A 23,902-nucleotide genomic window follows, 5' to 3' on the forward strand; every position below is an offset into this window, starting at 1 on the left:
GTCTGCTGAAATGCAAGATTTCCTGAAGAAACATGGTATCAAACATATACTCACCTCTCTTTACCATCCACGTAGTAATGGGTTAGTTGAGCGTTTTAATCGTGTCATCAAAGAGCAGTTACAGTTGGCTTCCATAAATGGCCTTGATTGAAAGTTAGTGATTTCGGACATGCTATGGGCGATAAGAACTACTCCACACTACAGTACTGGAATGTCTCCATTTTCCTTGTTGAGAGGTAGAGTTGCAGGTTCCAAACTTAACAAAGGTTGGATGTTAAGGAAAGTGATAGATTCACAAAAACTTGGGATGGTAGCTGATGTCAGAGCTGCTACTCAGGCCAGGTATGGATCTAACTGTCCCAAGCAGTCTTCAGTGTGTCAAGGAGACTGGGTAAGGATCAAGAAACCAGTGCTCATTCGTAAAGGTTTTTCCCGGTTTTCTGCTCCTGTTAGGGTGAGCAAGGTGAGAGATCATGTGGTTGTTCTGGAAAATGGTAAGGTTTGGAATAAGTCTGCTGTTTCAGTTGTGCCTAAGCCAAAAGTTGAGTTTGTGAAAAACAAGTTTGGGATCAACACTCATGGTGCAACTCCAGTTCCTAGCATTAATATTTCCAGGGGTTGCACAGCTAGGAGCAATATTGCTTCTCAACAAGGTCTTGTGAGAACTAAATTTCTTCCTGCCAGAACTAGATCACCCCCGTCAGGTTACAGGACTATGTTAGATTTTGATTTGGTGGGGTTGTGTTTATTGTATTTTAGGAGGGTTGTGGTTTTGTTTGTGTAGGGAGGGGGGTGTGTTGGGTGTGCTGACCACGTTCCTTGCGCGGAACCTGGAATGAAGGTTCCGTGCAGAGAACGTGGAACGGACTGGGACGGCAGTTGCTGCCGGGGAGACTGCTGAGCTGGACGCAAATAAAGAGGCTTCACTTTACCCGCTTCGTCGTCCTCTTTTCAAGTTGTTACAATTTCTCGAAGCATTTTAACGGGACGGATGAAAACCTAAATCAGTCTTGTAGTGTTAGGAATCCTTGTAAATCAAAGCAATCTCCCTGGCTGATAAATGGATGTAGTGCATTACTGGTTTCATGGCACACGCATATCACAAAAAAACACACATAACCAAACCACAGCCAAAACGTCACATTAATGTCAAATAAGCTTTCCAAGCATGGTCCAATAACATAAAATCCCAAATATCTACAAGATCTTTCTTCAGTCACGGCGTGTCATGGACCTGCTGGACTCTGGTGGATGAACAGCCTAGAACTGTACGGAAAGGACGCCCGCACTTTGACGTCTGTACGAGGCCATATAAGTGGCAGAAATATGCTATATAAATATGCTCGAAAACAAACAAATACAACACATGCCTGAAAAACGCACAAATTCCTTATCTAGAACAACGCTTATTCCCTCCTACAGTTGACAACGCAGAAAATTCTAGAACATTGCTATCAGGTTACGGCAAATTACAAAATATCTATATTCTTGTGGTACAGGCAATAACATGGGCTACAGGTGTTTGTAATGTCGTGAAGAATGAAGAAAAAACTGCCAGATCAGGTGAGAGGTTTATTCCAAAACACCTCATCCAACGGCGATGGCACAGCAACTGTCAACTCTCAGAATCCGCTCACACGCAGTCTTCTGTAAGAGTTCTGACAGTGACCTCATCATTGATGAGGTTCCACGCCACACTTCTCCCTCTCATATAACAAAGAACACAGTAGAGTATAATATAAGCAAATGCAAGAACAAATATGAAATACATAAAGTTTAACAAAAATGAAAAGTAAGAATTGAGAAAAGGAAAACAAAATCTCAAAACAATTAAAACAAAGTTAAAACATGAGGAAAATCTTACACGACAAAATCTTTCAAATAAGCCAGTTTTCTGATTTCCCTAATGCTTCTCCTGTGAACTGAGGGAGTACTACCAGACAAACCTTGCAAGCCTGAACCACAAACCCAATTTCCACCTGATTGTGAATTTAAAAAGTTGAGTTGTCAGCAGAAGCCTGTTATTGTCGAATGACAGCAACCCTACTCTTGTTCCAAATGGGACCATGATGTGTCTTAACCGCATTCTTGAAACATTTGGTTACTTGTAGTTTTCTTGTAAATTCTGACCAATCAGCACACCCTCTAGGCGCTTTAATTTTGACAAAATCACCCACACCTACTTCAACATTTCTCACACACTTATGAGAGTCAAAATCTTCTTTCCTCTTTCGTTGAATAGAAATCTCTTGTTCTCTCCATTCACCAGGGGTATTATCAACACAGCCCTTTCCCCAGCACATCCAACCAGGACATACACACGTAGACTGGGATCTTCCTTTAAACGGTTCAAAAGGAGTTTTGCCAGTGGAACCATGCGGTGAAAACGGTAACCCAACAATCTACTTGACAACTCCTTCTTCCAATCCAAACCATTCACTCTTGCTAGTTGTATACCTTCCTTTAAGGTGTTTATGACTCTCTCTATGGCACCATTCTTCTCAGGGTGATAAAGAGATGATTTATTTGTGTTCCACACCTCTGCAAATAGAACTCCGTCTCACGTGGGCAGAATTGTACACCATTGTCCGTAAGTAGGAATCTGGGAAAGCTCTCACTCTTAAACACCCCCTCCAGAAATGTGGTCACAGCCGAAGAAGAAATGTCTTCGCACACATGAAACTTCAACCCACCTGGAGTATAAGTCCATAATGACAATGACATAGGGAGTAGCATGTTCACCTCTTATGGGTCCCAAAATATCCATAGCAACCTCTTCCCAGGGATATATGGGCAGTGTTCTGCATACCATGGGCAATTGACTAGTCTTAAGTCCCTTGTCACAGACTACACACTCAACGCAATCTCTAATCAAATGCTCAACATCACGATCGAGTGAGGGCCACCAAAAAACTCTGCGAAGCGTCCCTTTAGGCTTCACAATGCCCATGTGACCCTCATGGGCTGAACGTAAACTTTTCGCCCTAAACTTCTCAAGAGGAATTAGTCTTGTGCCTCTCAACAAAAACCCTTTGTCCACAGCAAGTTTGTCCACAATCTTCTCCCATCCTCCTTCAAAGTCTTTGAGCTGGGCTTTACACCTCGTACCCGAACTGACTATATCCATAATTTTACACAAAGTCTCATCATTCTGAAGTTCATTTAACCACTCTTCTTCACCAATGGAACCCTCAGTCACCTCACACACACTCACACCTTCCTCCTCGTCCAGTTCTTCACTACCCTCAGACTGGGAAACATCCAAGTCTAGATAGACAGTCAGCTGAAAAGTTGCTCGCACCTGGAACATACTGAACAGTAAAAGAGAAATCTTGCAGTCCCACAACCAATCTCCGTATGCGAGATGAAATTGAATCAAGACCTTTCTTGGCAAAAACCTCAACCAAAGGTTTATGATCTGTCTGTACTCCAAATCTCATGCCCCAGAGAAATTGTTTCAAACTCATAATTGACCAAAACACCGCTAACAACTCTCGTTCAATTACAGAATAGTGGCGTTCAGCATCCCTGAGAGTTTGAGACGCACGCAATTATATTTTCCTTGCCATTTCTAATTTAAATAAGCAATGCACCCAGCCCCTTTCCACTTGCATCACACACAATCTTTGTCTCAGACGATGCCTCAAAGGACTGCAGTAAAGGTGCACAACTCAACTCTTGCTTTACATCAGTGAATTCCTGAGTACATTCAACACCCCACACAAAATCAGTATTTTTTTTTAACAGTTTCGTCATGTGAAAAGTTTTGCTAGCAAAGTCTTTTATGAAACGGCTATAATACTCAACCATTCCCAGAAAAGATGAAAGTTCCTCCTTTGATTTGGGTTCCTTCAGAGCTTTTATTGTGTCCACAAGTTCTTTCTTGGGTCTGGTCCCTGTCGAAGTAACATTGTATCCCAAATAGCTTACTTCACGGACACCAAACCTGCACTTCTCAGCTTTGAGTGTCAAACCTGCAACTTGAAGCTTCTTCAAAACGTGACGAACATGCTGATCATGTACTTCATTATTAGATCCAAAGACAATTATATCGTCCTAGTAGCATTTAACACCAGGCTGATCTTTCAAAATGACTGACATAATCTTCTGAAAGACTGCAGCAGCAGAAATTAAGCCAAATGGCAACCTTTTAAAACGAAAAATGCCAAAAGGAATAGTGAAAGCGGTCAGATCCTGCGAGCTCTCATGTAATTCGCCTTGGTGGTAGGTCAACTTCAGATCTAATGTGCTAAATACCTTCGCACCAGTAAATGTCGTGATCATTTCCTCAATGTTGGGCAGCGGGAATCTGTCAACCACAACCTCTTTGTTCAATGCTCCCAAGTCCACACAAAGGTGAATGTCACTATTGACCTTGTGTGCAACGACAATGGGAGCCAACCAATCCGTGGCTTCAACTCCTTCAATACCCTTATACTCTACCAACCTCTTGAGTTCACTGTGAACGGCAGTTTGCAAATTCATGTGAATTCTTCTTACTTTTGTCATGACTGGGATTGCATGGTCTCCAAGTCTGATCTTATGTTTGTAACCAACCAACTCACCAAGTTTGTTTTGAAACAGATCATTGAACTCCTTAACAAACTTGTTTTTGTTACATTCAATTTGGTCAACCTGTACCTGCGGGGTTTTACTTGGATGCAAACTGACACCCAACTCCCTCTGATGACCCCAACCCAGCAGGTCATCACCCTTACATGAAACATACATTTTCCCAAAAGTGCTTTTACCACACACTCCAATGGTTGCATCAAAATATCAACATATCTATCTTATTCCCACCATAGCCTCCAGTTGTATGTCTACTTTAGTGAGTGACTTATTGTCTGGAAACAACTTCAACAAAGTTTGCCTAGAGAGGATCTTGATGCGAGAACACAAATCAAATTTCATCAAGATCTCTTTGCCATCAATGCTAACTATTTCAGAAGGAAATATCTTTTGGGAGTCAACAACTTGTAACAATATCTTGACATGGTTCCTTGTTCCTGCCCTTATTGTTTCTTCTATATTTGTTCCTACAACACTTACTGAAATGCCCCTTGAAACCACAAGAATTGCAAACTTGCGATAAAGCGGGTCAGAATTTATCATTGGCCCGGTCACCTCCAAACCCACACCTGAAACAAGTAACATTTGAATTCTGCTCCCTTCTCCTTGCATCTTTGATCTCATAAGAGTGTTTCACCTCCGGAACACTTTGAGACTTAACCGCATTAATCTCTGCAACATTTTCTGTTCCTGAAGAACTTGAAGCAAGAACCTCTTTCCCTGCCTTTAGTTCACCCACACACTTCATCATGTGCTCAAATTGTTTTGCGACAATGAGCACCTCCTCAAGAGGTGGCTCATCTTTCATCCAAAGTTCCTCACGTATTTTGTCACTGTTGCACCGCAGCACAAACTGATCTTTATTCCTTTCTTCTGTTGCACCCCCGAATTTGCACTTTGATCCTAACTTCCTCAAAGCAGTCACAAACTCCTCCACCGATTCGTCCTTACCTTGACACCTCAATCCAAAATGGTATCTTTCTAGAATGGTACTTACACGTGGCAAATAATGTCGATCTAACTTTGCAAATGCAATTTCATACTCATTTAAATCATGCGCTTCAGCATGCGGGAGCTCAGGTAAATTTTCTAATACATCCTACCCCTTTGCCCCCAAACAATATAATAACAGTGCATGTTTGCGTTCAGCACTCAAATTAGTACCACAAACCCGAGCATAGTTTCCAAATACTTTTTTCCACTTCGACCACTCTAATAATGGTTCACCTTAAGAAGATGGAAAAAAGGGGGGTGATGTAAAATTCTGCATTTCTATGATATACTTATTTCTAAATTTGTACTTTGTTAAATATGAGTTAAGTCTGCATTTACACACTGTAAATCTAGTGTAGGATGCTGCCTCCTGTTACAAATAACTTCCTAAACATGAATAATGTATAATAATGTCCCAAATTGACAAATAAAATAAAAACGTCTCTTGTAAATTCCTTGAACCTGACAATTTGGCTGTCAAACAAAGCTAGAATGAGGTGACGTCGTGTTCGAACCAGTATCAAAAGCAAACAAGCTGGAGTGCGAACTAGATGTTCCTCCACGCTTATGTTTAAACTGCACTTTCAAACGATGATAAGAAAATGTCAAACACTCAAACTGAAGAAGAATCAACAAAAAGCAGAGGGTTAAAAAAAAAACAGTTCCCCCAATGAAAATCCTGCGTACTCTAGTGGTCAGAAGGAACAAACCCTTCCTCTTTACAGACACATGCTCAGTGCAGCGATAACGACAACAAGTCAGAGAGCGAAGAGTTGTTCATCCGATCTCCCTTTTCTCAAATAAAGTGAATGCGAGGTAGCAGGGCTAGAGGGCAAATGGCCGTTCCTCCGAACCCAGGAGAAACAAAACTGCACATACCTCAGAGAGCCGTCGACTCTCAGGGCGCTGTCGGTATCGCTCTGTGCAAACACGCACCCACTCCAAAAGGCAGCATTTGAGTCCCGCAGCACTGCGCAGACTCCAAACCAGGGCGGTCTCCCAGAATCAGAGACAACTTGACTCGCTTGACGTGAAGAATTAAGACAAACTGCCAGATCAGGTGAGAGAGGTTTATTCCAGAACACCTCATACAACGGAGATGGCACAGCAACTGTTAACTCTCAGAATCCTCTCACATGCACAGTCTTCTGTAAGAGTTCTGACAGTGACCTCATCATAGATGAGGTTCCACGCCACAGTGTTACATTCAAAATCCCACAAATTAAGCGGGGCACATTTTTCAAATAAAAGAGAAAAAAAAGGCTGTGATTAGTCAAGCTTATCGGAGTTGCTCTGTCTAAAGAAAAAATATAGCAGTCTCCAATAAACTGCTAGCATTGGAATAACTTGCTAGAATCATTTAGACAAGTTTAGTTGAGCAGTTTGTATGAGGAGACATAGGGATAAAAAAACAAGCATTTGCAATGCAATAGGTCTCACATTTACGCAACTTTAAGCTATTGGCATTGTAAATGACAATGTCTTTTATGTTTTCGTTTTTAAAACATAAAGGGCATCGTCATCAAATGACGTTATCCATACAGCTCCCAGCGTTCCCAAATCATGTGATTTGATCATAATCTAACAACCTAAGGTACTTCTGTGAATACATGATGAATTACTAATTCAGTGAGGGAATAAGGAGCAGTCTAAGTTCGATAGAGTGCTGGCGTTTCCGAATTGGAATCTGAGACAGTGCTAACACAATGCGTTGCCCTGCAGAAGCCCTTGTGGGGCGAAACACGATGGCTGTGCCTACTTGTTACTGAAGTTAACAAAATAAAGAACCTTTGTGCTTACACGAGAATACAGTGAATGGAATATTAGGGAACATTGAAACGTCCCGTTAAGATTGTATTGCCTCTCACCTTTCTGTTGAAATTCGATTAAAACATCAGTTCAATATAAATTTAATTTGTCACACCTTCTAGAAACAGGCACCATTCTAAACATCATCATGTTAAGACGATTGGGAAGATCCAGCAACAATCAGGTTTTACACCAAGAAATATCTTTATTTGTAAGCAAAGATACATTTATTAAAGCTTACTTTCATTTTAACACCAGTGATGTTTATCGTTTCTGCGACAGACTTATGCAGTCTGAATTGTCCTGCAACTTGTTTGTACTAGCAATCTAGCAAAATATTACAAAAAAACAAAGGGTGATGGTGCAAGTCATTTCAGTCTCTGAATCGGAGTTGATTAAAATGTTTCCTACAAATGTGCTTAATTTTTGCAACAACAAAAAAACATAGCTGTTTCTCAAAAGAGCTTTCGGACCTGGACTCGATTTATAATTTTAAACAAAAGAAACGTACACGAAATTTGTATTACCTGAACTTTGTACAAGATTCTCTGCCATTATTTATTAGCCAGGCAACATCAGCCAGAGATGGAACCATGGAGTTTTTGAGAGTTTCACAGTCAGCAGCACTTTGCCCGGCTACACTCTATTGTGAAACATGAAGGAAGCAGATTAGACAGGGGTGTTTGTACACAAAAATGAATTCTAGGTTTGGAAAAGAATATAAAGAAAAACCCTAACAAAGTTCTGCGAATTTCTTTGATCATTTGACACCCTTTCTCTGACAACGAATGCTTTCACAACATATGAAAACAACGCAATGCTTAAGTTATGCATTTCTGTATCCTTCAGTGGACACCACTTTTAAGTATCAAACCAATGTAAATGCACTAAAAGCATTAAAAATGTTTTTGTTTTTTTAAATCAACCGTGCACACACCATGCAAAAAAACGACTGCATAAAATTCTTCGCTCCCTGCTCAGTGCTATGAAGTCAATCCCATTTCCAATTGTTAACTAAGGCCACTTAATTTGTGACAAAACCTTCACAGTGGTTTTCTTCGCATTCTAATGATTTGCAAAACAGTCTGTCTGTACAATAATGTGAGCTATCAAGTGCCATATAAAATCCCAGCCCTGCTAAAATTATTACATGCCTATAGGTATCTCACCTGAAAACGGGGTCGCGGGCACAGATGAAAAGGAAGAACTGTTCCAATCATTCGGACCACACTGCGAGTACGTCCATATTCTTTAAACTCCCACTCTGGTGTGAACTGCAAATAGAAATGGACACATTTATTTTTGCAGAGTAATATAGAACTCGGCCCACGGGCATTGGATGGGCTTACGTGAGTATCAGTTACACTACACAAGTTCATATTGATGATTTTTTTTTTTTTTTAAAGGCACCTGTAGAGTAAGCGATTTGGACAGAATCACAGGGTGCGACGTATACAAAGTATTTACAGGGCTACATCCAAAATACAAAAAAGCTATAACGCAACCTGGATCCAGTCCAGCAAACATCATTGTTTATCAGGCTAAAGGTATGGCTGGTCAGGTAGGGCACAAGATAGATCACTTAGTAAGTGTTAGAAATGGGGGTCTCTAGTAGGCAAGGGTTTGCACCTTTGTCCAAGTAAGGACCCTTCTTCCTAGTGAGGGTAAGGGGGGGATAGACTTCTAAAATAACCCCTGGTCACCCCCTTGGTAGCTTGGCACAAGCAGGCAGGCTTATCTCAGAGGCAGTGTGTAAAGAATGTTTGTACACGGAGTAATACAGTGAAAACACTACCAATGGACACCACGCCAGTTTAGAAAAAAACAATCTTTATCTAAACCAAAATGACAAAAAATCCACAATACAGTAATCAAAATAGGACTTTTAAAAGGTAGATACAGTTCTGTCCATAGCAAACTATAGTTGCGACACTTTCAACACAAAGTACCTTGGATGCGTCACAGTCGCAGACAAAAAGAGCCGGAGGGAAGGTGATGTGTTGGTTCCTTATTTCAGTGGAGGTAATGCATCGGTTCATTACTGCCACGCAGGGGAGGTGATGCGTCGGTTCCTTACTGTGCAGGGGGGTGATGCGTCGGTTTCTTACTGTGGCCTCGCCGTTCTTGTAGACTTGGGGCCCCGGTACAATGCATGAGGATCGGAGATGCGGCGGTTCTCGATGCGGCGGCAACAGCGCTGCGTTGGTTTCTCCAGCCACGATCCCATGATGCGTTGGTTCTTGCAGCCGCACAGCAGGGCCTGCGTCGGGATTGGTGCGGCGATCTCGGACTTCAGAGATCGGTGCACGGGATTCGGCATGTGCCGGTTTTTCCAGCCAAAGGCAGGCAATGCGTTGGTTTCTTCTGCGATGCGTAGAAAACAGATACGGATGCGCCGCGCTTCTCATAGTTGCGTTAATTTTCCAACTCCTACAACAGGAACAACCTCCAGAGGCCCAAAACAGTCACAGGTACCTCTTGGCAGATCAGAACTCCCAGCAAGGAAGTCCAGGGGAGCTGGTGGTGAAGTCTTTGTGTTCCGGAGACTTCAAAACAGGAGGCAAGCTCTACTTCAAGCCCTTGGAGATCTTCCTCAAGCATGGGACACAGCACACAGCAAAGTCCTTGTCCTTTCCTTTCCTTTGCAGAAACAGCCATTGCAGGCCAACCAAAGACAGCACACAGGAAAGGGGCAGTACTTCTCCTTCAGTTTCTCCGGCACTTCGCCTTGGCAAATGTTCCTCTTGAATTCCAGAAGTGATCTAAAGTTCTGGGGTCTGGGCCCCAACATTTATAGTCCATTTCTCTTTGTTCTCTGGTGTCAGAGAGTGTCTGTGCTCAGCAAAAAAACAGTTCAGTCCTCTCTGGTTCAGGAGGTGGAGACAGCATTGTGTAAGGCAGACCAGGCCTATTCAGGTGCAAGGACATCTCCTCCCTCTACTCTAAATGCAGCCCAGGTCTATTCAGCCAGTCCTGGCTCATTCAGGAAAGGCAGGACACACATCAACCCCTCACTGGCTGTCTGAGAGAATGCACATCCCCAGCCCCTATCACTCCAAAGCCAGACAGCCAATACACAAACCTAGCAGAGGCACACTGGATGGCTAAGCAAGAAACTATCCACTTTTTAAAAGTGGTATTTTCAAACTCAGAATGTAAAAATCATCCTCACTAAAAGATGCATCTTTGAATTCGGAGTTCAGGCATACTAAGCTCCATTTTCCTTTCTTGTTCCCATGGGCAGTTATACTTATAAGATGGTATAAGTAAACTCCCCATTCTGTCCTACGGGGCGGATAGCATTTCAATAGTGAAAAACGAAATTAGCAGTATTTCACTATCAGGACATGCCACACACATCATGACATGTCCTACCTTTCACAAACACGGCCCCTTGCCCACAGGGGTACCTTGGGCCTACCTTAAGGTAAAAGGAAAGTTGGGCCTGGTAAGTGGGTGCACTTGCCAAGGCGACATAGCAGTTTTAAACTGCACACAGACACTACAATGACAGGCATGAGACCCTTTTGCAAGGCTGCTTGTATGGGTGGCTCAATCAGTGCTACAAACCCACTAGCAGAATTTGATTTACAGGCCCTGGGCACACACAGAGCACTGTACTAGGGTCTTAGTAATAAATCAAATAACCAATCATGGAAACACCAATCCATTTATAACAATTGACAAGAAGAGCATATGCACATTCACACTGATTAGCAGTGGCAAAGTGCCCAGGGTCAAAGTGCCCAGGGTCATAAAACAAACAAAACAAGCATTTACAATGCAATGGTCTCGGCATTCTTAAAGTTAGAGCTATTGGCATTGCTCATGACATTATTTTTGTTTGTTTTTGTTTTTAAAACATTTAAAGAAACGGCATTGTTATTTACAATGTCAATAGCTTAATCTCTCTCAAATGTGAGACCTATTGCATTTGCACCCACACAGAGCCACACATACAAAGCCACCCACACACACAAAGCCACCCACACAGAGCCACCTACACAGAGCTATTCACATAGAGCAACCCACACACAAATAGAGCCACCCACACAGAGCCACCTACACACACACACAGAGTTACCCACACACAGACAGAGCCACCCACGCATAGAGCCACCTACAAAAAAAGCTACCCACACAGAGCCACACACACACACACACACACACATAGAGAGACCTCTGCAGCAAACACATTAACCCACTGAGCCGACGAACCAGGATTTGATTCTGTACCCTGTAGAATACACAGGGAACAACGCAGCAGGCTCACTATACTGTTTTAGAAGGAAAGAAAGCTGTGTATACTCATTCGACTCTGCAGCAAAACGCCACTCATATGGCCCACACTAATTCTAAAACTCAGAGGACAGCAGCCAATTATGGTACATGCAGGCTGCATAAATCCACTAACCCCATTGACCGCCTCACACTGACATGCAACGTCTATGGTTCTTCTCCATGATACAGTACTGTACACAGCCAACGGACCTGGCATAAAATAACTGGAAAGATGCACCACATATTGCTGGCTAATCACCGGAAACTAATCTAGTCCACAACTGCAGGTCCCAACCAGCTAAATACTTGACATCTACTTAACATTCTACCAGACCCACCCCCCTTACAATATAGCTCTAAACATGCCTGCTCATACCCATAAACCTTTCAACAACGTCTCAAATTGGACAATGCAGGGAGGGCAGCAACAGGCAAAGAAGGGGACCTGCAGTGCTGTTCAAAGCAGTCAGCTTACTGTAAGTAATCAACTGCGCTCTTACGTTTCACAATTCATCTGCCACACTAAGTGATGCATTCCTTAATCCAATAACCGCAAGTAGGTGGTCACCACGCACATGGGGACACTTCCCACAGAGGAACACCGAATACAAAACACCCTTACAAATTCATACCCAATACAGCAGTGAATCATGCAGCCAAGCGTTTCGGTGGCCCACACGGCGGTGGTAAGCGCTATTTAAATGTTTCAATACAGTTAAAGCAGGAAACAATACTGCAACCCTTGCTGGAGGGTGGGAACTAGGCGAACAGTTGTAAGGTGCTGGCAATTGTCTGGCATGGGGCGAGCGTTTTCACAGGACCGATTCACAAAGCTGTGGGTTACACCTAAACATACAGATTCAGTTCATTAAGCACTATCTGTGGGTAGTTTCTTTAGGCATAAGACGCGAGTATGTTCTACGCCCAAAGATTCAAGATGACGTTATTTAAACCTGGAGTATGAGGACCTATCCCAAAAGTTTTAGTGAATCGTACCCAATAAATTGGTCAACTCACAAAACTTTAAACCCTAAGAATTAAGGCTGCGGTCTGGACAATATAGGTAGTGCTTGTGCTCTTCTGAAATGCGGCATTTTCACTGGTGTATTCATTGTGTTTGTCCCTCCTTAGTCTGCTAGTCATCTCCCATGGCGACTGGCCCTATTACATTAACTCTGCACTACTGTTCAATGTATGCTGCTTGTGAGCACTACTTTGTTTTTCCACTCGCTCGTATTACAGGAATGGGGTGTTTTCTGTGCTTGGCGATTTTCACCATGCCATCCCCTCTGCCGTCGCCCTCTGCACTTCTGCTCCTATCACTCTGCTTTTAGTGCGGGAGGTGCTTTCTGCTCTCATTCATCACCCTCCACATACATCCGATGCTGTACATGTTAGGCGCTGTTTTTTTTTTTTTTTTGCAGTTTTATATAGCGCGAACTCGACCCGAAGGCAGAGCGTTTTACATGAGCACCAGTTGTTGTAGACGGACAGATTCATTACTTTTTTTGTATGCACGGGGAGATTAAGTGATTTGCTTAGAATCCCTGTGGGGAGGAGATGAAGGGTGCTGGATCCCGGTTGTGACCTCCTTCCAGCTCTTCGTGTCTCTGACACCACGTCCCTATCGTAAAGACTATTGCTCTCCAAGGGATTGGACACCACCCTTATTCACAAGAGAGCGCGGAGGCACAGATCTCCATAAAAAAGGCAACTGTGACTCGCATGCACAACCACAACAGGTCGATCCCGAAAAACACAAATTGTGGGAGCTACACAAATTCAGCTAAGAAGAATAGTTTTACATAACACATAACCTCTCACGAGGGCAGGGGATTCCAGTCGGTGTCTCCTGGGCGCCGTTCAGTTTCAGGCTCTCAGAGTCTCAGGGAGAAGTTGTCCAATGAGTGTCTCCCTGGCGGCTCCTGCACAGAAGCGTCCCTGTTAATGTTTTAGACGCTCCCGGAAGGGGATTTGTTGTGCCCAAGCCCAAAGGCTGTAGAGAACACGCCCTGATCCCCCCTTGCGTTGCAGCCGTTGCCTGATAGAAGCTTCCCCGTGAAAGTTTTCTTCCCAGCCCTCCAGGCTCCTAGACAGACGTCTGCAGTGCCACTTGAATGACAGGGTCCGAGCCCTGGCAGCTTTTAAAAGATGTAACAAAGCCCCCCACTGCCCGTTCAGCGAGGAATTCTGGTAAGTCACGGACCCTGCCCCAGCCCTAAAACAAGGCAGAGCAAAAGGCACACCACCGCCTTTCTCCAAGGCAGAGCAGAAATGCCTCGGAGAAACGCAGCGTCCTTTTCGGATTTGGGGGCGTGTTTTGCTGTTATCTCCTCCTTGAGACTTCTTGCAAAAAACACGCCCCCGATCCGAAAAGGACGGGGCCTAATCGGAATGACTGACCTCTTCTCCAATGGCTGGCCAGCATTCAAGAGGCCAGCCAATGGAGAACAGGGGAGAAGAGGGACGGGTTCAAGCCCCTCTTCTCCAAGTCATTAAATCTCGGAGCTAGACTGCGCAAGCGCAGCCTTCGCAGCCGAGACCTAAAAAGGTCAGAAACAGAAGGCCAAAAAGCAAAAAAGTCTGGGGATAAACCCGCTGGAAAAGTCAGGTTTAAAAGTAAGTATTAAAAAAAAGTTTAAAATCCACCACTTCTCCCCCCATGCATGCCTGCCAGATTCCGGTGTCCGGTCCAGACTTCGTTTAAAACAAGCATTGGCAAAGCCAATAGGTCCGGCTTTGGCAGCTAGCCTTTTGGCAAATTTTGTTTTGTTTTGTCATGGTTTTTGCAAAATGTTATGGTTCGGAAGCTGTGGGGGTCCTCATTAAATCTAAAAAAACAAACCAAAAAAAAAACAACAATGGCTAAAGGAAAAAGTATTTTTGGGGTCTCAAAAAAGAACACATTACCATGGTACACCCAGTACTAAAGGGAACTACCTTGTGTGTGGTTTTGCTCCTTGTGAAAGGGCAACATGCCATAACTCATAGTAAAATCACTCAATGGCCAAAGTGAGTTATCATTGCCCCTTGATGCATGCTGGAATTTATTTACCCCTTCAGTGCCACGCCCTTTCCCCCTCCTGTGCCGGGCGTTTTATTAGTGGGTAGGGTTCATGACGAGATAGTCTCGTCATGGGCACAGCGCAACCGTGCTCCATGACGAGACCATCTCGTCATGGGCACTGAAGAGGTTAAAGAAAAATTAGAAGGAAACAATCACAGACAAATGGATGAAGTCTGGGTGAAAACCTCTATAAGTAAATATGTTATAATTGTATTTATATAGTGGTTACTACCCGACGATGCGTGGAAGCGCTTTTCGGGGAGTAGCAAGCTACTATGGAACCCCAAAAGATTAGTGGTAGATTAGTGGTATAGGGAAATATGAGTATAGTATTAGTATAGGAAGGTATGAGTTAATTTAAGCGGGGGGCATGAGAGTCTGTTCATTAGATTGAATAGAGCAAAAGGAAGGATAGAAGAGGGAAGAAAACCAGAAGTATTAATTGTTAGATTATAGTAGTAAGTTGAGGACTGGAATGAGTAAAGGAGATATGGAGGAGGAAAGAACCTGTAGAAAGGGATTAGGGAGAAAGAAAATCAGTAGAAAAGGACGCGTCAAAAGAGATATAACATAAGGGAGAATTTAGTAGGGTTGTTTGGGAGATCATAGCAGTAAACTGATGTTTGGGGTGAGCCAGGAGGTGCAGAGGAGGGCGGAGTCTAGGAAGGGTTATTTCGGAGATCTTTCGGATCGTTCAGAGGGATTTCGGATCCTTCAGAGAGATTTCGGAGGGTTTGGAATGAGAGTGAAGATGGAGGATAAATTGATAGAAGTGTAGGGTCTTGTACAATAGAACTAAAATAGATTACATGGTAAGGAAATAGATGTGTAACTAATATAATATATTGAGATGTGTGTGTTTTATTTTTGTGGCGTAGTGAGAGGAGATATTGATGTAGTGGTTTTCTGTGAATGATGTGTGTGCAGTACTACTGGCGAGTGGTATTTGAATAGTACAGAGTATGTGGTGGGTCAGAGGGGATGAACAAGAGTTATGAGTGTTTTCATTAGATTTGACCACTGGAATAGGTAATGTGTGTGGTGGAGTGGCATGAAAGGATTGTTTGGTTGTGTGTAATTGGTAAAAAGAGGAGGCAGGTGTTGGTGGATGGTGTGATAGAAGGCTGAGTATAGGTTTTGTCATGATAAAAGAGATTCTGTCAGGAGCAAGTAGAGCATAGAGGTGGTGTTTTGTTTGAACAGGGAGTTGTATCTGGATTGTTTGACTTGGCTCTTTTTGAGAGTCATTCCAGAACTTTTTACCTTCCTCCTGTACTTTTGTCTGACCTATTGTTGGTGGTTTTAGGACTGGGCACTTTACCACTGCTGATCAGTGATAAACTCCATGTGCTCTCTCTTGTAAATTTGGTAAGATTGTTCTACACCTGTTTAGCATATTTAGTTTACCTGCAAGTCCCTTGTACTGTGGTATCCCATATACCAAGGGCCTGTAAATTAAATGCCTCTAGTGGGCTTGCAGCACTGCTTGTGCCATCCACCGAAGTAGCCTTTCAAACCCATCTTAAGCCTCTGCTGGGCCTGAAAGGCCAGTTTACTGCTGCAGTGATGTGGCATGGGAAGTGGTTGCCATGTCCAAACTCCCCTTTTACTACATATAAGTCACCCCTATGGCAGGCCCTAGCTAGCTCTATGGGCAGGGTATGGTGTAGGTAAAAGGTAGGACACGTGCCTTTACTGTGTGGCATGTCCTGGTAGTGACAAACAGCCTATTTGGTTTCACACTGCTGTGAGGCTGCCCTCTCATTGGTTTGCAGTGGGGATTCTCTGATATGTGCTTCAGTGGTAATTTCTGATGTGAGAGGGATAGCGTGATCATGTTTGGTATGTTTGGAATAGTAGTGATGAATCCTGCATCTGAAAGAAACTGTCAGTTATAGATTCCTTACCTTAGAATTACCCCCGGCGTCAGACTGGATCCGGAAAGTTTTTCATCAGCAGTACCCCTGCGCGTCGAAAGGTGGCGTTGGTCTGCTTCGCGTTCGTCGTTGGAGTCATGGTCGCCGGGATGACGTAGCGGTAGCTACTTAGATGCCATCTTCGCGTGCGGACGTCAGTTCTTTCTTTTTCCGCGCCAGCCAGCGCAGATCCGGAGAGAGCAATACCTCCAGCCACTTTTTGACTGTCTTTTTGCCGACGTCGATTTTGAGTCTTCGACATCTGGTGCAGGTCAGGGATGCCCGGTTTCAAGGCTTGCGGTTCCTGCAACCAGCTGATGTCGGTGACGGTTCTACCCCGCGTGTGCCTGTTTGGCCTGGAGAGCGACCACGACCCAAAGTCGTGCTCCTACTCCCAGACCATGAATCCGAAGTCTTTGTGGGAGCGGTCCCGAAAGCTTCTCGAGGCCGCCCGTCAGATCCGCGCCGTTCGAGGTCCCGGTCGCGTGGGAGGTCGAGGGATCAGTCGCGGAGCCATCACCACAAGTCTTCGTCTAAGTCTTCGCACTCCTCAGGTAAGTCTAAGCACAAGAAGAAGTCGAAGAAGCACCGTCGACGAAGGATGTGGGTGGTGCCCCTCCCGCGGCTACGCATGCGGAGCCCGAAGGGTCATCTCCGAGTTTCCCTCCCTTGCCGGGACCCGGAGCGACCCTGTCCAGCTGCGCACCTTTTACGAAGCGATGCATGCCATCTTTGGGCAGCCTGACTCCGCCGGCACACCTTGGGGCCCTGCGGTCTTGGCGAGGGCCCTGGGCCTTCGACGCCAGCTGCTTCAGCCCCGGCACCGCAGGGTCCCCTTGGATGCAGGCCTGGATCCGGATTAAACCTCCCCCGGTGCCGATTACACCAGCACCACGTCCGCAGTTGACGCCGGTTGTTTCCCCAGCTGGCATTGGCCTCAGACTCCACCCGATGTAGATATGGAGCCGGACCGACGCCGATGGGTGCTTTTGTGCCCCTGTTCTACCCTGGCTCTTTGAGACCAGATTGGAAGCCAGAGGAGGGTGAGGAGGGCTTTGAGGGGTCTGGAGACCCTTTAACTGACCAGCTAGGTTATGAACCAGACTGGAGGGAGGAGCTGGGGTAAGCCAGTGGTCTGGATACCTCACCAGACCTTGTCATGTTGTCTCCTCCTACCGTGGCTACGGAGGAGGGAGTGTCTTACGCAGTGGTGTTGCGTAGGGCGGCCGAGGCTCTCAACCTCGAGCTACCTATGATGGCAGTCAGGATTAACCTTCTGACAGAGGTGCTTCAACCAGCAGCGAGCTCTTCGGAGCCCCTCCTACCGTTAAATGAAGCCCTCACTTGCATCCTTTTGGGCACCTGGTCCAGGCCCAACACAGGGGCTCCTGTGAATAGGACGATTGCCCGGCGTCACTGCCCGGCTCCGGGCGACCCCACTTTCCTCTCCCAGCACCCCACCCCTGAGAGCTTCGTGGTCCAAGCCTCCACTTCAAAAGGCGCATTCCCTAACGCACCACCTGATAGGGAATCTAAAAAGCTAGACCATCTTCGGAAGAAGATGTTTTCTTCCTCCAGCCCGGGACTGCAGCCGGTAAACACCGCATGTCTGTTGGGCCGTTACACCCACTCCGTGTGGGATACGGTAGTGCAAGTGCTACCCCAGTGCCCGGAGGAGGGCCGGGCCGTAGTCTCCCGTGCAGTTGCCGAGGGGAGAGACGCAGCAAAGTTTACCATTCGCTGTGGACTGGATACCGCTGGACGATTTACACGTCGGTAGCCCTTCGACGCTACGCCTGGATGAGATCGAATGGTTTTTCTGGGGATGTCCAAGCTACCCTTATGGACATGACCTTTGATGTCCGTCGCCTGTTCGGCGACAAGGCAGACAGCGCACTAGAGCGCTTCAAGGACTCACGGGCTACGGTCAAGTCCTTGGGCCTCTCCACCACCCACCCATCGCAGTCTGCTTTTTGCCCCTTTCGAGGCTACGGAAGGGGTGCCCCACCACGTCCAGCCCAGGGCCGCAGGCCGGCTCAAGATATTCAGGCACGGCCGGGGGACATGGGAACCACCATTGTGGTTCTGGGGGCCAGCGAGTGGGCCAGTCCAACACCGCCCCCTCTGCAGCAGCCTCCAAACCCTCCTAGTCCGACCTTTTAGGGCCACCATTCGCCAGTGGAAAGCAGGATCCGCCATCACCTCCCCCTCTGGCGCTCCATCACGTCGAACAGGTAGGTTTTGCAAATAGCCCGAAGGGGCTACTCTCTCCCCTTCTAGACTACCCCCCCTAACCATGCCACCTCAGCACCATCGCATGTCCGAGTATCATCTGGCCCTTCTCCAACAGGAAGTCACGGCTCTCTTAGCCAAGGGAGCCACTGAGCAGGTTCCTGCTGCAGAAGTAGGACATGGCTGCTACTCCCACTATTTTCTGGTGCCCAAGAAGGACAAAGTCCTATCTTGGATCTCACAAACGTCAACTGCTTCCTCCGGAAGGAGAAGTTCAAAATGTTGACGTTAGCTCAGGTCCTGTCTGCCCTCCATCCTGGAGACTGGATGGTAGCGTTGGACTTGCAGGACGCTTACTTTCACATACCCGTCCTGCCGGTCCACCGGCACTACTTGCGGTTCATGGTAGACCACGAGCACTTTCAGTTTACCGTGCTCCCCTTTGGCCTTATCAGCGCCGCCGGGTGTTCACGAAAGTGATGGTGGTGGTCACAGCTCATCTGCGGAGATAAGGGGTTCCAGTCTTTCCCCATCTCGACGACTGGCTGTTGAAGGCGGGCTCGCTCCAGGCTGTCATCTTCCACCTCCAGACTACGGTCGACCTCCTGCATTCGCTGGGGTTCTCCATCAACGTGCCGAAGTGACACCTGACTCCCTCTCATAAGCTCCTCTTCATCGGAGCGGTTCTGGACACGGCGCAGTCGTCCAGCCTCCACCTCCTTGCGTGGAGATTGAGCGGCGACAGTTGACAGCTTTCAACCTTCCTCCCAAAATCTATGATGTTATTTTGGCAGCCAGGCGTCCCACTAATAAGACGGTATACGCCTGCAGATGAAACAAATTTGTGGCATGGTGCACAGCAAAGGCTGTGGATCCCCTTTCCGCCCCGGTTTCTGAGGTTTTCTTGTTCCTCCTTTCTTTGGCCCAGCAGGGCTCTGCTCTGGGCACTCTAAGGGTTACCTCTCGGCCATTTCACCCTTTCTTAGGCTTCCTGATCAGCCTTCTCTTTTCAAGTCCCCTGTTGTTAAGCGCTTTCTTAAAACATTACTCATCTCTTTCTCCTGTTCCATTCGTAATGCCCCAGTGGGACTTGAACTTGGTTCTTATATATCTTATATGCACTCCCTGTGAGCCATTACATAACGGTCCTCTTAGGCTTCTGACCTTAAAAAACTGCCCTTCATGGTGAGTGAACTTCAAGCACTTTCTTCTAAGCCTCCTTCTCTGACTCTTCATCCAGACAAGGTTGTCCTTTGAACTCGTCCTTCCTTCCTTCCCAAAGTGGTTACTCCTTTCCATATTGGAAAGGCCATCACTTTGCCCACCTTCTTTCCACCTCTGCACCCTTCCAAAGAAGAAGAGAGGCTCCACCGTCTGGATTCAAAGCGTGCGCTTTCCTTTAACTTGGCTCGTACAAAACAATTTGGGGTGGATGACCAGCTCTTTGTTGGCTACATGGGCGCCAAAAGAGGTCGGGCCGTGCACAACCAGACCATTTCTCGATGGGTCGTTTTGTACATCACAGCTTGTTAGTCCTTGGCAAAGAAGGAGCCTCCAATGGGGTTGTGCGCCCATTCCACCAGGGCGACGGCAGCTACCACTGCTTTGGGACGTGGAGTTACCCTTAATGACATCTGTCAGGCAGCTACGTGGGCATTGCTGCACACGTTCACACAACACTACTGCCTGGACAGTCAAGTCCGCAGAGATGGCTTCTTTGGCCGTTCAGTTCTCTAGGACTTTCCGGTGTGAACTTAGTTTGCAGACCCATCTCCAGGGTTGGTATTGAAGGGGTATCTTTTCTAAGGTAAGGAATCTATAACTAACTGTTTCTTTCAGATGAACAAGTAACTTGTTCTTATTGGTGAAAGAGGATTTGTCATTACTAGTTTAGAAATGCCATATTTAGAAGTGGACATTTCTGTGTGCTTGTGTCTTTGTGCCCTGCCTGGATGTATTCACCGTCTGATTTTGACATGAGATAGGGGATGGGCATTCACTCTAGACAGTCACAAGGGTGGTTGAGGTGTGTCCTGCCTTTCCTGGGTGACTCAGCGCTAGGCTGAATAGACCTTGGCTGCATTTTGAGTAGCGGGATAAGTTTTCCTTGCACCTGAATAGGCCTGGCCTGCATTTGGAGTGGTGGGAGGAGTTGCACCTGCACCTGAATAGGGCTAAGCCTGCCTTCTACATTGTTGTTGCAGCCCCCCTGTGCGGTGTCTGGGGCCAGGGCTTACAATCTGAATGGGGGTATTGTGCACTTCTAATATGTGTTTGAAGTGCCCAAGAACAAAGACGTTGCACTATAACTACAGGGGCTGTGACCCCATGAAAATGAGAAGACACTGCTGTGTGACAGGAGGAACCGCCATTTGGGACTACCTGCTTGTGGGACTAACCTGCTGCCTGCTGAGTTGCTGAAGGGACTGCCACTCTGCTAAGTGACCCTTTGTACTGGCCTGACTATGCCCTAATTTTCTCCAGGAACTAAGTGGCCTGCCCCCTACATACAGCTCGTGAAGAGCGCTTGGTTTTCTTACTGCATGTGGGGAGTGCTCTTCTGGTGCTACCACTTAAAGGGAAAACCTCCCTGTTGGTTGCTCCTTGAGATCCAAGGGAGCGTTCGCTCTGCGGTACATTCTGAGATGAGCCCCCACCTTTTTGTATACAGAGCCTGCGGGAGATCTACAAGTGGCAGCGTGGCCGCTAGTCAGCAGGACAGGGGTGAGCGTTGCTAGGATACCGGTGCAGCTGCCCAGCAACACTAGAGAAAATTGAAGAGGAGGCGAGTCCTCCATGGATGCCCAGTTACCAGGACCACAAAGAGGGTAGAAGGCAGTGTGGTGTCACCAGGAAACGCCAGACGCGGCCATACTGATGGGCGGGGCCAGCCAGCCTGAGGAGCAGTGCGGTCTCCCAGAGTGCCGAGACGCGGGCAGCTGCCTGGAGGCAGAATCATTACACTACATCCATGCCATCTGAGCACACTCATAAGCACGAAATTCATCAGACCGGAAGTTGGATAGTATTAAAGTAATTACACTACTAGGACTTTGAGACCTGCCCTGACACTTACCCAAAAGCATGAAAGATCATTAAGCTAAAGAAGAAAAGACGTCTATCAGTACAGCCAAAAGATTTCACAAACAAAATATTTGACCCGCTCCAGCAGCAAAGTGCTATATTACACCACATCCACCCTCATCTGCACACATCAGTAGTAACATCACAATGTCTTGACCAACCTAGACCTAAAAAAGCAACCGTCTGGCATTCATTGCTAGCTTCACCTTAGTGAAATAATGCAAGAAAGAAGGGGAAAAAAAGAAAGGAAGGAATGAAAAAAGGAAGGAAAGCAGACAAAAAGGAAAGAAAAACTGCAAAAAAGAAGTACAGTAAAAAATAAGGAAGGAAAGGAGGGAGGCAAAAATGGAGGAAAGGAAGGAGCGAAGAAGTAAAGAAGACAAAAAGACGTATAAAGGGAAAAAAGGCAAGGAAGGAAGAAAGAAGGAAGGGAAAAACAAAGAAGGAACAAGGGCAAAAAAGTGTAAAGGGAAAGAATGAAGAAAGAGGGCAAAAAATAGAACAGGGAAATTAAAAAAGAAGTGGATGCAAAAGACAGCAGGAAAGAAGGAGGAAAGAAAGCAAGAAAGGTGGGAGGAAAGAAAGCAAGAAAGGTGGGAGGAAAGAAAGCAAGAATGGAGGAAAGAAAGAAAGAAAAACAGAAAGATAAAGGAAGGAAAGGAGAGAAACAAGGAAAGAAGGCAAAAAGAAAGAACAAAAGAAAGAATGCAAAAAGAAAAGGGAAAAAAGGTGAAAAGAAAGCAAGAAGGAAAGAAAGAATGAAAGAAAAAAGGAGAGCCAAAAAAGAAAGAAGGGGAGAAAGATTGAAGGCAGGGAAATGAAAGAAAGAAGGATTAAAGGATGAAAAAGGGAAAGGAGGAAAGAAAGAAGGCATGAAGGAAAGAAAAAAGAAAAGGCAAAAAGGAAAGAAAAAAGGAAAGGCAAAAAAAGAAAGAAAGGAAAGAATGAATGAGAATGAATGAAAGGAGGAAAATAGGCAAGAAAAAAGGACAATGAAGGCAAAAAGAAAGGAAAACGGAAAGAAAAAGAAAGAAGATGGAAAGATGGTACATGGTATAAAAAATTGGATAATAAATCCCAAATTACACCCCCATCTATGTTTAAATAAATCTGTTATAAGTGTGCTGCAATTTAAACTTCATAAAGTTTGGTTTTCTTCCTGGGCAACGTTTATCAAAGAAACGCTGGTGAAACCAAGCCCAGGAACACAATATGGTATTCTGTGAAATAGCAGCAGTCCACCTCAAAAGGAATTTACAACAGCGTTTGCAATAGTCTGGAACTGATAAAGCTAAGGGGAGAGGAGTTGGCCTAACGGCTAGGGCGGTCGACCTCGAATCTGGGGAACTGGGTTCGAGTCTCGGCAATGATGCTGAACATCCTGCGATTCTGGGCAAATCACTTAATCTCCCTGTGCCTAACAAAAATGAATGTGTCCTCATGTAATGCAACTGGTGCTATGTAAAGCGCTCTGATACCAGATTCGGGTCAAGTTCGCGCAATATAAAACTCTGTAGAAAAAAAAAAAAAGCTGTAATGCGCCCGTGCTCAAATCTGTCTTATCATCACATCAGGCAACACTGGGGCTAGAGGGAACTCCTTGTGTGGATGTGCATCTTGTGAAAGAGCAAAATGTGGTCACTCAAAGTGATGTTAACCAGATGCTTAATTAGGCTGACCTATGTCTTCATGATATCCTCTGTAGTGGGCGAATGCAAAATGGAAATGACAGAATAACAACCCAATGGGTGAAGAGAGATGGCTGACAGGCCCTTTAAGTAAGCATATTATTTAGTCCAATCAAAAGGTTTTCGCTAATGCCAGATCTAAAGAGCCACTTACACATGAAGGACAACTGCCAGGAAGGCCATCGAGAGGAAGGGCAACAAGGTACTACCACAAATGTGACTATGTCCAGCCAACTATCCTCTACACTGGTCTAGGGTTT

At 45.6% G+C, this 23,902-nt stretch overlaps 1 protein-coding gene across 1 annotated transcript in view; it reads right to left on the minus strand.

The window, feature by feature from the left end:
* MTFR2 (mitochondrial fission regulator 2) overlaps window positions 1-23,902 on the minus strand; it is a 131,333-nt gene that overhangs the window by 73,678 nt on the left and 33,753 nt on the right. Inside the window, exons 3-4 of the mRNA XM_085611500.1 lie at window positions 8,544-8,648; window positions 7,902-8,017 (exon numbers count right to left, since the gene is read on the minus strand). Of these exons, the coding sequence (XP_085467626.1) occupies window positions 7,902-8,017; window positions 8,544-8,648 (221 nt within the window). The remainder of the gene's footprint in view (window positions 1-7,901; window positions 8,018-8,543; window positions 8,649-23,902) is intronic.

Source organism: Triturus cristatus, chromosome 6 (assembly GCF_964204655.1).
Source record: "Triturus cristatus chromosome 6, aTriCri1.1, whole genome shotgun sequence".
Classification (NCBI taxonomy): domain Eukaryota; kingdom Metazoa; phylum Chordata; class Amphibia; order Caudata; family Salamandridae; genus Triturus; species Triturus cristatus.